The sequence below is a fragment of the Schistocerca nitens genome, chromosome 1, assembly GCF_023898315.1.
Source record: "Schistocerca nitens isolate TAMUIC-IGC-003100 chromosome 1, iqSchNite1.1, whole genome shotgun sequence".
Classification (NCBI taxonomy): domain Eukaryota; kingdom Metazoa; phylum Arthropoda; class Insecta; order Orthoptera; family Acrididae; genus Schistocerca; species Schistocerca nitens.
The window spans coordinates 193,578,079-193,595,185 of NC_064614.1; the positions used below are offsets into that span (position 1 = coordinate 193,578,079).

The 17,107-nt window shown below is 44.7% G+C and overlaps 1 protein-coding gene across 1 annotated transcript in view; it reads left to right on the top strand.

The window, feature by feature from the left end:
* The window catches only part of LOC126236672 (zinc finger homeobox protein 4), a 342,930-nt gene that overhangs the window by 270,318 nt on the left and 55,505 nt on the right, over nt 1-17,107 (top strand). Inside the window, exon 5 of the mRNA XM_049946199.1 lies at nt 4,570-4,672. Coding sequence (XP_049802156.1) covers nt 4,570-4,672 — 103 coding nt within the window. The remainder of the gene's footprint in view (nt 1-4,569; nt 4,673-17,107) is intronic.

Here is a 17,107-nt window from a genome sequence, read left to right on the forward strand (position 1 = left end):
GAGGTAAGGAAGGCATGAAAACCACACTCTGAAGACGTCGTACAGGTGGACTACATCCTTGTCATGGTGCTGATCTCGTCTTCACGCTGCGTCTTTGCAAAGACTTTTATTCCTCCTTTTCTTAGTCTGCTGGCGGTATCTGGCAATCTGAGCCCAGTATCATCTCGGCTATAGTTGTTGGGGAGAACTTTCTCACAGCTCTGGCTACCCGAGCTGAGCCGCTCGCTGCACGACGCAGCCTCCGTCGTGAGCGGAGTATCTGCCCACCAATCCCTCATACACGCCATGCTAGTAATGAGTAACAGCTGGATGTAATGCAACTGTTGCCTCGTATTGCATCCAGGTCGAATCTGATCTCCTTTCCAGAATGGTTGCTTCAAATGTAGCGTTAACGTAAAGACGTAAGCATTTCTAATCATGGCCTAAATTTATTAAGACAGTTATAGAAAAAATAGCATCCAGTCTTGATTTTCATCTTTTGTGTAATATGCCAAACCTCAACGGGCATTCGCATGATCGCACCACGTAAACAACAAGCAAATCGTCACGAAAACTTTGATAATTGTGGTGCCTGACACATTTAGACGAATAATTATCCGTAAACAAGTGCTTAAAGCGTGGTTCAGAATGGTGCTTTGTGTTCGGATTTCTAGTGTAGAAAACGCTTCAAGATTCACGTATAATTTTACCACGACTAACCTTCTCGTCTTTTTTAGATTCTGACAGAAAACACGTCATTGCTGTCCGCATCAACTGAAGAAAACTACCAGGTGGGTCGTAGAAATTTAACACATGAAAATGTGAAGGTCCACCCCATCCGCAAACATATCTTCAAGCATTCTCGCCTAGAAAACCTCACGAATCACGTGGATTACTATCATTGTTGTTGACTGATTATCGTAGAAACGGGAAACTAGTTTGTTTATGGGACGGGTTATCTACGGAACAGTTCTTCGACCTATGTTTGAGTATTCACGAAGCCTATGGGACTGAAAGGAAAGATCCAGAGTATAAAAAGGACAATTTCTAATGGTCTCAGGGTTGTGTGACTGAAGAGAGATTTAACTACCAGAAGACCGAAGAAATACACCGTGTATCTCGCGCAGGACAGTTCAGCAAAGACAAAGAACCGGCTTTCAGGGAGGAAATAAGCATATTTTTCAGCCCACTACGTATGTATCCCATATGGCCGTGTAAATAACGTCGGTCAAATTACATCTGTCACTAATACTTATACTGTTTCGTGTTTTCCACGATTCATTCGTAAATGGAACGATAGGGTACCTTATTACGTGATAATCAAAAATAACCAGGTCTGCACATAGTGAAGCCTTTGGCGCAGCATTTAGATCGACAGTACTACTGCATTTCTCATGTACGCTCTCAAATCAAAATTATCCGGACATCTATTCAGGACATTAATACGGGATATGTCCACCTTTCACCTTTAAGACGGCTTGCACTCTACAAGACACACTTTCAGTGAGGGTGTGAATGTCTTCCTGAAGGCCCAAAACAGGGAAGGGCAGTAATGTTGTTCGCCTTGTTTAGAGCGAAGTCGACAAACAATTGTGAAGAAGTTAACGTCATTATATCTACAATCCCTATCCGTAAACTAGCAAACGGTTTCAGTATGTTGCTAGGGGGCTTGTCAAAATTGGCAGGGCAGCCCCCGTTGAAAGCATGTTAAAGCACCAGAATAGGCTCGTCGCCGGATCCGAATGAGAAGTCTCGTCCGTCCACTCGAACGGATATTTTTTTTTCAACACGAACACCGGGATGTTTCTTACTAAAAGTCCACGGCGAATTGTGGACTTATGTTTACAACTTAGCTACTCAATCTTCAACGAAAACGATGCGGACGAAAAGCTACAACCCGCTTATCTTCCGTTGGAAAACTGTGAGCATACGTATTCACTCCAGTTTGCAAAGCATTCAAGATAGTCCACTGTTACATTCTTAATACAAATCACCGTAATCTGTTGAGGTGTTACCGTGTAAACCACGTCACTGTTTAATTTAATTTACTATAATGCTCACAGCGTCTTAGTTTGCTTCACAAATTGTCCATAACTGTAATGCTCATCTTTAGATATTTGTGAATCGAAAAAAAAAATATTGACTTAATTACGGTGTTTTCACGAACTCAAGCCAAATCTGCCGGCCGCGGTGGTCTAGCGGTTCTAGGCGCCAGTCCGGAACCGCGCGACTGCTACGGTCGCAGGTTCGAATCCTGCCCCGGGCATGGATGTGTGTGATGTCCTTAGGTTAGTTAGGTTTAAGTAGTTCTAAGTTCTAGGGGACTGATGACCACAGATATTAAGTCCATAGTGCTCAGAACCATTTGATCCATTTTGAACCAAGCCAAATCTGTGGCGATTCAATATTTGATAGGACCTGCAATTAATTCGAAGAATAGGAAAGAATTGTAATTAAAGTATGTTGTTCTTTCGTTTAGCTATTAGTCTTCTCCGTGGCGGCAGTTTGACAGTATTAACTCACTATAATTGTTTCCGTTATAAACTAGGGACAGAAAGGATGATCTAATTGCTGTAATTTTCATGAACCAGAGACTATTAATTAGTTCCGAGATAACATCACTTCACATTTTCTTGGTGGTTTCGAGACGATGGTTGTAGAATATGAGTAAAGTTTATCGTCATCAACATATCATCATCAACAACAACCATCACCATCCACAAAATTAGTTTTTTTTTTAAATTCATTCACTAAAGTAAATTAAGTAAATATTTCAGAATTCGAATCAGGAATAACTACCAACATGAATAACTTAGAAGTAGATATCCTCGGTAAAGCTTGAATCACTTAATAAAGACAAGTCTTCCAGTCCTGTTAGTATATCAGATTCCTTTCAGATGTTGATACAATACTTCCTGCGCTTATCAGTGATATACAAGACCTCGCTCAACAAAAGATCCGCACAAAAAGACCGGAGAGTTGCACAGGCCACACTAGTACTCAAGAAAGGAAATAGGAGGATTTCGATGAATGTAGACTCATATCAATGACGTCAGTTTGTAGTAGGATTATGAAATCTTTACTGTGTTCCAACATTACGAATTACCTTGAGGGAAACTACTACTGACTCACAGGCATCACGAATTCGGAAAAAATAATACAACTAGCTCTTTATCCTCACAAAGTAATGAGTAGACCTACTATCGACACTGGATCTTAAACTGATTCCGTATTTCTAGATTTCCAGAAGGCTTTTGACACCGTTCCTAACAAGAAACTTTAAATCAATCTGCGTATCTATGAGGTATCGCGTCAGTTGTGCGACTGGATTCATGATTTCCTGTCAGAAAGAGCACAGTTATAAGTAACGACGGAAAATCATCGAGTAAAACAGAAGCGATATACGGCGTTCCACAAGAAAGTGTTACAGGCCTTCCGTTGTTTCCAATCTATATAAACAATTTAGATTTTTGTCAGATGATGCTATCGTTTACCGTATAATGACATTATCAGAAGATAAAAACGAATTGCAAAAATGGTTTAGACTAAATACCTGTATGGTGAGACAAACGGTAATTATTTCTGAATAAGGAAAAGTGGGAGGCCGTCCGCATGAGCACGAAGAGAAATTCTTTAAATTTCGTTTACACAATATGTAAGAGCTGTCAATTCGACTAAATAACTAAGAATTACAATTATTAACAAATTGAACTGGAAATATCACACAGATAATGTCGTGGGGAATGTAAACCAAAGACTGCGTTTTATTGACGGAACACTTACAAGATGCAGCAGGTCTTCTAAAGAGACTATGCTCGTCTGTCGTCTGTTAGAATATTGTTCTGTCGTATGGTCTTACCAGATAGGTTAACGGAGTACATCGGGGAAGTCCAGAGAAGGTCAACTGGTTTCATATTATCGAAAAATAGGTGATGATAAGCGAATTGCGATGCGAATAATTAAAAAAAAGGCGTTTTTCATTGCGGCGAGGTCTTTTCACGAAGTGTCGGTAGGCAGTTTTCTCTTCTGAAGGTGAAAATGTTTTACTGTTGCCAACCTAAACAGGGAGAAATCGTAATAAGAGAAATCAGAGCTCGTAGAGAATGATTTAAGTGATCATTTTTCCCACGCGCTGTTAGAGTGTGGGAGGGCAGAGAAATATCCTGATGGTGGTTCGAAGAAACCTCTGCCAGGCACTTAAGTGTGAATTGTAGATTAATAATGTAGATGCAGATGACAGCCGCTGCGAAACTGAGATGGTCTGTAGGCTTTTTAGTGCACTACTGTTTTCAGTGATAAACACCCATGTTTTCGTCATTTACTGTTTTTAATGTAGGAAAATACTTCCTTCGTCCATTGGTCATGCATCCGCCTCCATTCGTCGCCATTAGACTCAAAGTTACGTTGCCCCGCACGCGCCTGTCCCCCTTTCGGTCAGAGCGCAAGAGATCACAGTCAGTACCACATCAGCTGAAGGTAATGATATCGTTAATGTGGTGTAAATAGTCTTTCATTGCCGTCGGAACCTTTCGTCTTTAGCGAAAAGGTGATTGCATTCGACGTGTGACAGCGAGCCGTGTTCTGTTCCAGGGCGCGGCCCACCGTGATGTCCGAGATAAAGGACAAGCTGCTGCGTCTGCTCCTGCTCCACTCGCACACGATGCTGGCGTCCAGCGGCTGCCCGCTCGACGAGGTAAGTCTGTCGCCCTCAATGTGCGCTTGAAAGTTGTGAAAAAGTGATAGAGTAACAAACGTTGGAACTTGACCCACACACCAGTTCTAAGCGCCTTAGCAGCACCGGACTTTAACAGTGGTCTTACATTTTTCCATATTTCAAGAGAGCTTCCATTCCTTACACCAAATGGAAATTTTCTCCAAGCCCATTTGCATTTTCTCAGTATTGTCGTACAATAACATTTTCCAGTAGACTATGGCATGCTCAGATAACACACTAACAGAGCTGTACTACGGATAAATCGTTTGTTTACACTGCCTGACAAAAAATTTTTTTAAAAAAATTAAAAAGTGAAGCACCTAGACGTGGAGGAAGAAACGAAATGAGACTTCTCTGGTTGAGAGAATATGTGATATTCTTTCAGTGATTACAAACTCGAGTACACAGTACGAGCCCTCTTATCAGTACAATGCTGCACCCCCCTTCCCCTCCCTCCCCCCCCCCCCCCCCTCTTTGGCATGGGAACGGTGCCACTGAGCAATACCCATTGTATACTTTCCTGACGCAAGCTGGACCATGACTGTTATAAATGGTTCTTGACTTTCTGGATACTGGCACTGCTGGTCCCAAACATGTTCTATCGGGGATACATCTGGGAATCTTGTTTGCCACGGGAGTACCTCAGCATCGCAAAGACAGTTTATAACGACAAGTGCCATTTGTGGACGAGCATTGCCCTATGGAAAAACAACTCCACTATACTATCGAATGAGAGGTAACACATGAAGGCTCCGTACTGCCGTGACGTAGCGTTATGGTGGCAAAGTTTACTAGCAGCCGTGACCTGAAGTCACACCCGATGGCTCCTCAAACCATAACGACAGGAAAACACCGCTGTGCGTCTCGAGCCCTCTTCCCATGTCAGCTCCATAATTGCCGACGAGTGTTATTCGGAATGTTGCAGAAATGCGATTCATTGCTGAACACCATCGACGCATTCATCAGTATTCCTGTGGGATCACTCCAAACAAAGCCATTTGTGTCGTGTTAACGGCATGCATTTGCGTGGGACGTTAATTCAATGCTGCTGCTTCTGTCCAGCCATTGGTGCTGGATGACACTTTTTCTCGGACTGCAGGAGCAGATTTGCAGGTGTTAACGATGTGCTTGGTGCACAATGCGGAGTCACTGCCTTGTCGACAGACGTGGTCGATTGGAGTCGCGTGATGACTGGGTATTGTGTGACGTCCTTAGGTTAGTTAGGTTTAAGTAGTTCTAAGTTCTAGGGGACTGATGACCATAGATATTAAGTCCCATAGTGCTCAGAGCCATTTGAACCATTTTGATTGGAGTCTAGGGAAGGAGTATGCCTACCCTCACGTTCCATGCAGTCCAACATCAGCCAGTCTCATATCTGAATGCCCCACGAATCGAGATATTGCACGGATCGACTAGTCAGCCAAATGGAGATTCACAATGAGGCCCTTTGAAACGCTCTCAGGTACTGATAAACGTTGCGACGTTTTTCAAATCCCTTATGTGTCTACAAGGCCTGGCAACAACACTAAACACGACCACCACTAATGCACTCTAGTGGTCGTTGTACCTTTCATAGACAATTTCATCTCTAATCACTTACATACTTGCCGAAGTGTTCAAAATGGTTCAAATGGTTCTGAGCACTATGGGACTTAACTTCTGAGGTCATCAGTCCCCTAGAACTTAGAACTACTTAAACCTAACTAACCTAAGGACATCACACACACCCATGCCCGAGGCAGGATTCGAACCTGCGACCATAGCGGTCGCGCGGTTCCAGACTGTAGCGCGTAGAACCGCTCTGCCACCTCGGCCGGCACCGAAGGTGTGTTCATGTACGAAGTTACATTAACATCCAACCGTGTCTTCTGGATGCTTTACTTTTTTTATTTGTGTGGTAATGTTTATTTACAACATTGTATGTTATATTTCACTTTACTGGCGCACACATGATGCTATTTCCGCTAGTATTGAATGTTTGCCGTCCACTATAACACACTGAGTGTTGCTAATCAAATCTTTTTCGAGCCAGTCACGTATCTGCGAAGGCACTCCGTATGATCCTATATTATTTAGCAGTCGACGTTGTGATGTAGTGTCTATTGACTTTTAGAAATCTAGGAAGTTGGAATCTTTTTGTTCACATGTATTTACTGTTTACAACATACCATGTCTGAATAATAAGGAAGTTGTATTTCACACGAGTGGTTTTCTCGAATAAGTTGCGATCCTTTGAGAGAAGTTTGTTTTCCGTCCAGGAACGTCATAATGTGAGACTTTACAGTATGGTCTAAAATGAAACAAGATACAAAGGAAAGCGAGTCGCTTCGTCTCGGAATTGTTAAGTAAGCTCGAAAACGTTACAGAGACGCTCAAGAAATTCCCAAAAGCTACAAGAGACATGGTGCCATTCATGGACAAGTAGGCAAAATTTTTCTATTTCTAACATACATGTTGCGAAATAGCCATCAGAGGAATTCTGGTCCATTTGGAGGCTTATCTCCAACTGTGCTTCTCGCACTACAATCACTGACGCATGAGGTAATGGGGGCCACAAATTCTAGTACTCGAAGTAACCCATTCTAAACACTGTAAGATGGCCTGTGGAAAGTGGAAAGATGTTGCACCTGATTTTTTCAGCAAACTCTTCGAACATTGCTCAGAAGAGGTTTGGAGAAACTATGGGAAGTCTAATCTGAGTCGCTAAATGTAGACTTGAGCCACGCTCTTCTAAAATAAGAAATAAAATAAAATGCGAGACAGATTCTTTATTATTTATCTCCTTCCTGTATAGGTATTTGCTCCTAGGAGGCAGACTGCAACCCCATGTCCGTCCCCCGCCCGCCTCCTTACACACGCCGTGGCTCCTCTGTGTACGGCCCGCGTCTATTAATTAAACCCCGGCAGCAGACTAATGCGCTGTAGTGTCGGCGCGGATTATCGCTCTATCTGGAATTTACTAATGCCGGATTCCGTGTGTACAGAACAATTAAACTTCGTCCCACAGGCGCCGCCGGAAACCCCGCCTCCGTAATTCTTCGTGTGTGTGTGTGTGTGTGTGTGTGTGTGTGTGTGTGTGTTGGGATGCCGCTCAATGTGATTCACACAGCTGCATGCGTTTGTTCGAGGGAAACAACTGCGCTTCGTAAGCAGCCACTGTTGGGTCGAGCTTTTAATTGTAACTGGCGTCAGATTTGGTATTCGCTGAGGCCCAGATTTCAATACTGATCTTAATTCCTTCGAATCTTCACGGGGTTGCTGGAGAATATCAGTCTGAACGAGGTGTATCTGGAGAAACTGAAACAAGCTGGCATTTAAGATTGCTCCAAAATTGCCAAAAAAATATTCCAGTGTTGATTCAACCGGTACCGAGATGGTAAAACATTATCTGTATTTCACAGACAACTTTCTCACAGACAGCTCGTTTCCATTCTTTATTGGCGGTATATCGGTGTACGTCCGCTGTCGTTTCCTTTATTATTTCAAATAAATGTGTGATAATTTTCCCAAAAAGGAATGTCCGAGTCCATGACAATTCTGTCTAACAGAAGCATTTCCTTCCTAACGACCTCGCGGTTGTCTGTAAAAATGATATGTGTCGGATGTCAAGTGAAGACATGCTTCACAATTCATTAAAACATTCTTCAGAAGTTCCGTGAACACTTGGACCTCTTTCAAAGCGAAACAGGTAGGAAGGAAGAAAAATTGGAAATTTGTGGTAAGGTATTATGGGACCAAATTGCTTGTCATCGGTCCCTAAGCTTACACACTACTTAATCTAACTTAAACCTAACTTACGCTAAGGACGACACACACACACACACACACACACACACACACTCCCATTCCCGAGGGAGGACTCGAACCTCCGACGGGGAAAGCCGCTCGAACCGTGACAAGACGCTTCAGACCTCTCGGCTACCCCGCGCTGCAGGAAGCTAGAGCCGGCCGTTGTGACCGAGCGGTTCTAGGCGCTTCAGTCCGGAACCGCACGACCGCTCCGGTCGCAGGTTCGAATCCTGCCTCGGGCATGGATGTGTGTGATGTCCTTAGGTTAGTTAGGTTTAAGCAGTTCTAAGTTCTAGGGGACTGATGACCTCAGATGTTAAGTCCCATAGCTATTTGAACCATTTTAGGAAGGAAGACCTGTACTAAATAGTGATAACAGAGAATATTGAACGGATAAAGAGAAGGGAGGGACGAATGGTCACAGTTCGACACTGGGACATGTGAGAGAGATGCTGAAAAAACTGAACTGACAGACACTTGGAAATGGGCGCAAATTATCCCGAGGAAGGTTACTTTCAAAATTTGAAGATCCGGCTTTAAATGATGACGTTAAGAGTATACTACAAGCCCTCCCCCCACCCCCCACCCTGCCTAATGTTCCTGCAGCCGTCGAAAGGACAATATTAGATTAATTACAACTCGGAGAGATGCGTTTCAACACTCATTCTTCCACTCGCCATACGTGAATGCGACGAGAAGAAGCCCTAATAACTGCCATGCACTAGACAGTGGTTTAGAATCTGTGGACGTGGTTGCGGATTCAAATACAGATGTAGAAAGATTAGACCTGCAGACATGGTGTTCAGCCTCGAAATAAGCGAGAATGTTACAGCAAATTGACCGTGCTGTTGTCAAAAGAACCACGCAGCATTCATGTTCGTGATTTAGGGAATCCACAGATATCGCTTATCCATATTGCGAGACAGGGAGTTGAGCTTTTCTCCTGTGGAATGCAAGTTAAAGTCTTAACGAATGTACAATCTATCTCAGTGATGTCTTTTCTTTAGCAACTTCAAATGGGCTCTAGATTGCTTATTAGCTAATTATGAATCGACTTTCATCATGTTAGGTTGAGGAGGCAGTTGTTGCCGCTTAACCTTTGCCTGTAGTCAGCCTGCGTAGACCTCAGGGACATCAAATGAGACTGACGATATCAATAACATAAAATAAGTTGTTTCCTATTCACGTTCTGCTCAATATACACACCTAGGAATGTCGAACATACAGTTTTACGTATTTCTTTCCCTCTGTACTATATTTTTGTGTATTGTGATATAGCCTGTCTTGGACACGTAGAGCCGGCCGCTGTGACCGAGCGATTCTAGGCGCTTCAGTCCGGAACCGCGCTGCTGCTGCGGTCGCAGGTTTGAATCCTGCCTCGGGCATGGATTTGTGTGATGTCCTTAGGTTAGCTGGGCTTAAGTAGTTCTAAGTCTAGGGGACTGATAATCTCAGATGTTAAGTCCCATAGTGCTCAGAGCCATTTGAACCATTTTGGACACGTAGAGAATTAAATGAACTGTGTTTTTTTTTCTGAATGTAAGTGATAAGCCTCCTACGAAGAACCAAGGAATGATGTTTCTGAATATCTCTTCTATTGTTATATCTGTTGCGCCCCACTGCTACGATTCATTACAGTCATTGTTGATAATAAAGAGCAGAAATTATGCTTTTTCAGAGTAGAGTGGAAATTCACTACTACACATAAAAAGGAGGACCAAATACTGAAACTTGTGGATCAGCAGTAGTAGTTTGGTCCCACCCAGAAGAAGAAACCCCATGAAAATGTTAAAAGGTTTCTAATATGACTTCGTTGCTTACTATCAGTTAAGCATGAAGTGAACCATTTTGTCATTGTACGCTGAAAGCCATTGTTGTGTATGGGCTACAGAGTGAGGTGGCAACTGTTCTCGGAGGAAGCGCTTCAGTCCGGAACCGCGCTGCTGCTACGGTCGCAGGTTCGAATCCTGCCTCGGCGTGGATGTGTGTGGTGTCCTTAGGTTAGTTAGGTTTAAGTAGTTCTAAGTCTAGGGGACTGATGACCTCAGATGTGAAGTCATGTATTGCGGCGGCAGATGGTGCTCGTAATACAGAGCTGGTGGAGGTGTGGCGCTGAAGGCACGCCGCATAGCGTCTTCCAGATCCCGTGCGACCACTGTCAGCGTCAGACGGAAACTTGTCATTCTGTTACCAAGCTTGATTTGCTGTGGGATGGTATCGACACATGATACGACTGCCTTAACCATTCGCTTTCTTCAGAATAATGTGCATTGACCCCCACTGACAATTATTGTCTTCCGTTGTATTAGATGCAGATGGATACTTGTCATCTCATATCTCGGCCTGAGTAGAGTGAATTACCACTCACCCTCTTCTATTACTTGACTGGCTGAATGAGCTGAAAACACCTGATCATCGGTTTATCATGGACCGCACTCCAGATGCTGAAGCGTTATGTACGTCTCTGCGCGTTAGGCGCTCTTTGTGTTCTTATTTCCCGGCTACATTAGTGGGGCACATCGCTTTCCGTCGCGTTTGCAACCTCCGCCGCGCCGTCCGCTACGGTGTGATTAAAGACGGAGACCCCGGTATCGCGACATCGGCTCTCGCGCGCCACAAATACCCCTGTTTCGGCAGTATTTCGTGCTAATCCCCTTAGATGGCGCTCCCCGTCGCGGCCTTTATTGTCGCAAAATTGAGGCGATTTGCAGCGGAGGAGGCGGCGGGCGCCTTCCGGAACGGAAACACTGTACGCCTTCGGCCGCGCTGCGAAATCAATTAACACCGCTCGCGGGCGCCACTGTTCAAGATGGTTTCCGGGAGTGCGCGTATGCTGTCTCTCTCTGTCTGCCCCTCTCTCGCTCTCTCTTACGCCTGCGGAAGAATCCGCGCCGACTCCCGGCTTCCGCAGACACGCATAGCTCTTTTGATCTTATTAATGCTACGAAATAATACCTCGTAATCTTATTAAAAGCGAGGTTACTCGGCAATCCCTTTTGCCGGTAATATCTGCCGTATTAGCGCTCGCCCCTCCCCCACGGCCGCCCCCTCCCGCCCACGCCTCCCACTCGCGGTGCTTCGCGCTCCTTCGCCCCCTCGCCGCCGTGCAGGAGACACCGGCTGTGTGCCGGGCCTCACCTCGCGGCTAAGCCGCCGTGAATGCAACGAAACCGCACTCCTACCTGTTCTTATTTCTGCTCCGCTCGCTCGTCTTATTTCGTTAATGAGCGGGCCTTGTAATGCTAATTACCGGAATCTGCGATGCGTTCAGCGCCGCGGAGCACATTAGCGGCTCCTCTCGCTGATGACGTGCCGGCGCGAGGATTATACGGCCGGGAGCCGACCTGCTAGTCTCCAGCTTAGCGCTCAGGTGACGGCGGCGGCAGCTGCTTGCCGCTCCCAGTACTTCCTACCTGCGCCGGTCTTTACGTCGCACAGCCGGTTGCACAAGGCGGGAAAATATTTTGTGTGCGCAGATTACAAGGTGCTCTCCTCAGCGACTGTCGATACTGCAGAGTCATTAAGATAACACCAAAGACGAATTCGGATCAAGAGCTGCTGGCACATGAGTAAATTAAAAATAGATATTATCGCTGCAGCGGAGCAACTCAAATCGCGTAATAAATGCGAGTCTTCTGGTCCAGATTGCATATCATTTAGGTTCCTTTCAGGGTATGTTGATGTAATATTATGAAAGTTATAAATGCGAAATTTAATAAGTGCGTGTGTTAATACTACCCGACCACGATATCATTACACTTGGTCTTCCGTGGCGGTCATCGGAAACAGGTGGTGACATTACCCCAACAAGTACAGTTGCGGCGAAGGAAAACGCGTCGCACTGTGAATGCTTTCAGGGCAATTGTGCATATAGTATCGAGTGGCTAAGCATGTCCTCCTGAAAGATTGCGATAAAGGCTCACGATAAGCCGACCAAACCGCCGACAATCCCAGGTGCAACAATATTGTGATCGACTAACATGTTTGTTACTCCTTCACGCTGAAACACAGCTCGATGAATTTGGATGAAATCTGGAATGGAGATAGCTTATACCCTTCCTTATACACCACTGGCCATTAAAATTGCTACACCACGAAGATGACGTGATACAGACGCGAAATTAACCGACAGGAAGAAGATGCTGTGATATGCAAATGATTAGCTTTTCAGAGCATTCGCACGAGGTTGGCGCCGGTGGCGACACCTACAACGTGGTGACATGAGGGAAGTTTCCAACCGATTGCTCATACACAAACAGCAGTTGATTGGCGTTGCCTGGTGAAACGTTGTTGTGATGCCTCGTGTAAGGAGGAGAAATGCGTACCATCACGTTTCCAGCTTTGATAAAGGTCACATTGTAGCCTTTCGCGATTGCGGTTTATCGTATCTCGACATTGCTGCTCGCGTTTGTCGAGATCCATTGACTGTTAGCAGAATATGGAATCGGTGGGTTCAGGAGGGTAATACGGATCGCCGTGCTGCATTCCAACGGCCTCGTATCACTAGCAGTCGAGATGACAGGCATCTTATCCGCATGGCTGTAACGGATCGTGCAGTCACGTCTCGATCCCTGAGTCAACAGATGGGGATGTTTGCAAGACGACAACTATCTGCACGAACAGTTCGACCACGTTTGCAGCAGCATAGACTATCAGCTCGGAGACCATGTCTGACGTTACCCTTGACGCTGCATCACAGACAAGAGTGCCTGCGATGGTGTACTCAACGACGAACCTGCGTGCACGAATGGCAAAACGTCATTTTTTCGGATGAATCGAGGTTCTGTTTACAGCATCGTGATGGTCGCATCCGTGTTTGGCGACATCGCGGCGAACGCACATTGGAAGCGTGTATTCGTCATCGCCATACTGGCATATCACCCGGCGTGATGGCATGGGGTGCAATTGGTTACACGTCTCGGTCATCTCTTGTTCGCATTGACGGCACTTTGAACAGTGAACGTTACATTTCAGATGTGTTACGACCCGTGGCTTTATCCTTCATTCGATCCCTGCGAAACCCTACATTTCAGCAGGACAATGCACGACCGCATGTTGCAGGTCCTGTATGGGCCTTTCTGGATACAGAAAATGTTCGACTGCTGCCCTGGCCAGCACGTTCTCCAGATCTCTCACCAATTGAAAACGTCTGGTCAGTGGTGGCCGAGCAACTGACTCGTCACAATAAGCTAGTCACTACTCTTGATGAACTGTGGTATCATGTTCAAGCTGCATGGGCAGCTGAACTTGTACGCGTCATCCAAGCTCTGTTTGACTCAATGCCCAGGTTTATCAAGGCCGTTATTACGGCCAGAGGTGGTTGTTCTGGGTACTGATTTCTCAGGATCTATGCACCCAAATTGCGTGAAAATGTAATCACATGTCAGTTCTAGTATAATATATTTGTACAATGAATACCCGTTTATCATCTGCATTTCTTCTTGGTGTAGCAATTTTAATGGCCAGTAATGTATGTTTGTTACTGCTTCACGCTGAAATAATGGCTCTGAACACTATGCGACTTAACTTCTGAGGTCATCAGTGGCCTAGAACTTAGAACTAATTAAACCTAACTAACCTAAGGACATCAGACACATCCATGCCCGAGGCAGGATTCGAACCTGCGACCGTAGCGGTCGTTCGGTTGGAGACTGTAGCGCCTAGAACCGCACGGCCACTCCGGCCAGCTTTCACGCTGAAACACGGCTGGACGAATTTGAGATGCGAATATCAATAGTTCATTCATCAAGTATTTCAGAATGAGAGTATTTAGTCAGTTACAACAAAGTTTATACATAGTATTAAACCTTTACGAAGCTGCTTCTCGCTGACAACCCTTGCATAATGATAAGAGGAAAAAAGTTATCGATTACTACGTTTTGGCCATTCATACCGTAAAACTGCCGTATGAAGCATGGCGTTTTAATTTGTTACTTCTTTACTACTAACTACACACGTTGCAGACAGTATTCACATGTACCACTGAAATCACCAGAAAAATTATATCATTGTATGACTCATAGTTCAGGTGGTATGACGTCATTAACACTGACAAGTGAGATGCGTAAAGAACAGCCGCATCATGCACGACGTTTAAATTTATTACTTCTTTGCGACTCACTCTGTTCGCAGTACATTTCACGGACAGTATCCACATACATCATTGAATATATAAAAACAATATATATATATATATATATATATATATATATATATATATATATATATATATATAATTTTACGACCCATAGTTGCGGAGATTATACATCATAAACATTGAGCTGCATGAAATGAAACTCTTGTGTGAAATTCGCTAGAGATCCACATGAAATGTGTGTACAAAAACGTATGAAATATGTTGAATACATATGAAATATATGTTATAGTTGCCTACGCGGGAAAAGCCACGGTTAAAAAGCCCATCCTAAACCCCTGGACCGAGCGAGGTGGCGCAGTGGTTAGCACACTGGACTCGCATTCGGGAGGACGACGGTTCAATCCCGTCTCCGGCCATCCTGATTTAGGTTTTCCGTGATTTTCCTAAATCGTTTCAGGCAAATGCCGGGATGGTTCCTTTGAAAGGGCACGGCCGATTTCCTTCCCCATCCCTCCCTAACCTGAGCCTGCGCTCCGTCTCTAATGACCTCGTTGTCGACGGGACGTTAAACACCACTAACCTAACCTAACCTAAACCCCTGGAACGGTTTGAACCAAATTTGGTACGCGTATTAATTATGATCTGGAAACAAGTACTATAGGGATAAGAACCACAAGCATTCTATTGAGGTGGGACTGATAAAATGTGTATGGAGGAGGAGGTGGAGGAGGTGGACGAAGAGAGAGGAAGGAGAAGGAGATCACAGAGTGAGGGGGTGAAGGAGATGGAGAGGAGAGAGGGGTGGAAGGAGGTGGTGGACTAATAGAAGATTAGAGTAAATACATACATGGGCGTTTTCTTTATAAATAACTGTTTAACAAAGGGTAATACCGAGGGCCGGAGCAAGCAGCTCCATACTTAGCAATCATATACAACCGCTCATTTGTCGAAAGAGCAGTACCTACAGACGGGAAAAACGCACAAGTCACACCAACAGTCAAGAAATGAAACAGGAGTAATCGTCTGAATTACAGACCCATATCACTGACATCCATTTGCAGCAGGATTTTGGAACATACAGTGTGTCATGACTTGCCTCAAAGAAAACAATGTGTTGACACATATCACGGATTCAGAAAATTTCGTTATTGTGAAGCACAGATCGCTTTTTATTCTCATGAAATAATGAGTGCTGTCGACAGAGGATCTGAAATTGATTTCTAGATTTCGAAAAGGCTTTTGATACCCTCCCTCACACGCACCTTCCGATCAAATTGCGTGCCTAAGGAGTATCGTCTCTGTTGTGCTACTGGATTCCTGATTTGCTGTCGGAAACGTCACAGTTCGTAGTAACTGACAGAGTCATCGAAAATAACAGAAGTAATATCTACGCTCCTCTGGGAAGTGTTATAAGCCATCTGCTGTTCTTGATCTACATAAACGATTTAGCAGGCGATCTGAGCAGTCATCTTAGATTGCTAGCAGACGACGCTGCCACTTCCCGTCTCGTAAAGTCATCAGGAGATCGAAACCAATAGCAAAGTGATTTAGACAAAATATCTGTATGGTGCGAAAACTGGCAACTGGCTAAATAATGTGAAGTATGAAGTCAGCCACAATGGTAGTAAAAGAAATCCGTTCCATTCGGCTGCATGATAAATAACACAAATCTAAAGGCTGTCAGTTCTACCAAATACCTTGGATAACAATCACGAACAAATTAAACTGGAACAATCGGATAGATAATGTTGTGGGGAGGCGAACCAAAGACTGGATTTTGTTAGCAAAACACTCGGAAGGTGCAACAGAGCTACTAGAGATACTGCCTACACTATGCCTGTCCGTTATCTGCTCGAGTATTGCGGTGCGATATGGAATCCTTACCAGGAAAGACTAAAGGAGGAAATCGAAGAAGTTCTAAGAAGGGAAGCTCGGTTTTTACTATCGCGAAATAGGGGACAGTGTGCCGCGGATATGAGGGGCAAGTTGGGATGGCAATCATTAAAACAAAGACGTTCTTCGTAGCAGGTAGATACTTTAACGAAATTTAAATCCCCAACTTTTACCCTAGAATGAGAAAATACTTTCTTGACGCACACCTACAGGGGGAGAAGTGATCACCGTAGTAAAATAAGAGAAATCAGGGCTCGCGTGGGAAGTGTTAAGTGTTGGTTTCCCGTGCGCTGTTCGATAGTGGAACGGTAGATAAGGAGAACTGAAGTAGTCCGATGAATCCTCTGCTAGTAGTGATGTAGATGTAGCACTGTGCGTATGGAAAAGAGCCAGTTTCCGTGCAGCGGGTGGGTAGGCGAGATTTAAGGCACTCAAGGAAGTAGTACAGTTGGCAGAAGGTGCATTGGCTCTGAGCACTATGGGACTCAACTGCTGAGGTCATTAGTCCCCTAGAACTTAGAACTAGTTAAACCTAACTAACCTAAGGACATCACAAACATCCATGCCCGAGGCAGGATTCGAACCTGCGACCGTAGTGGTCTTGCGGTTCCAGACTGCAGCGCCTTTAACCGCAC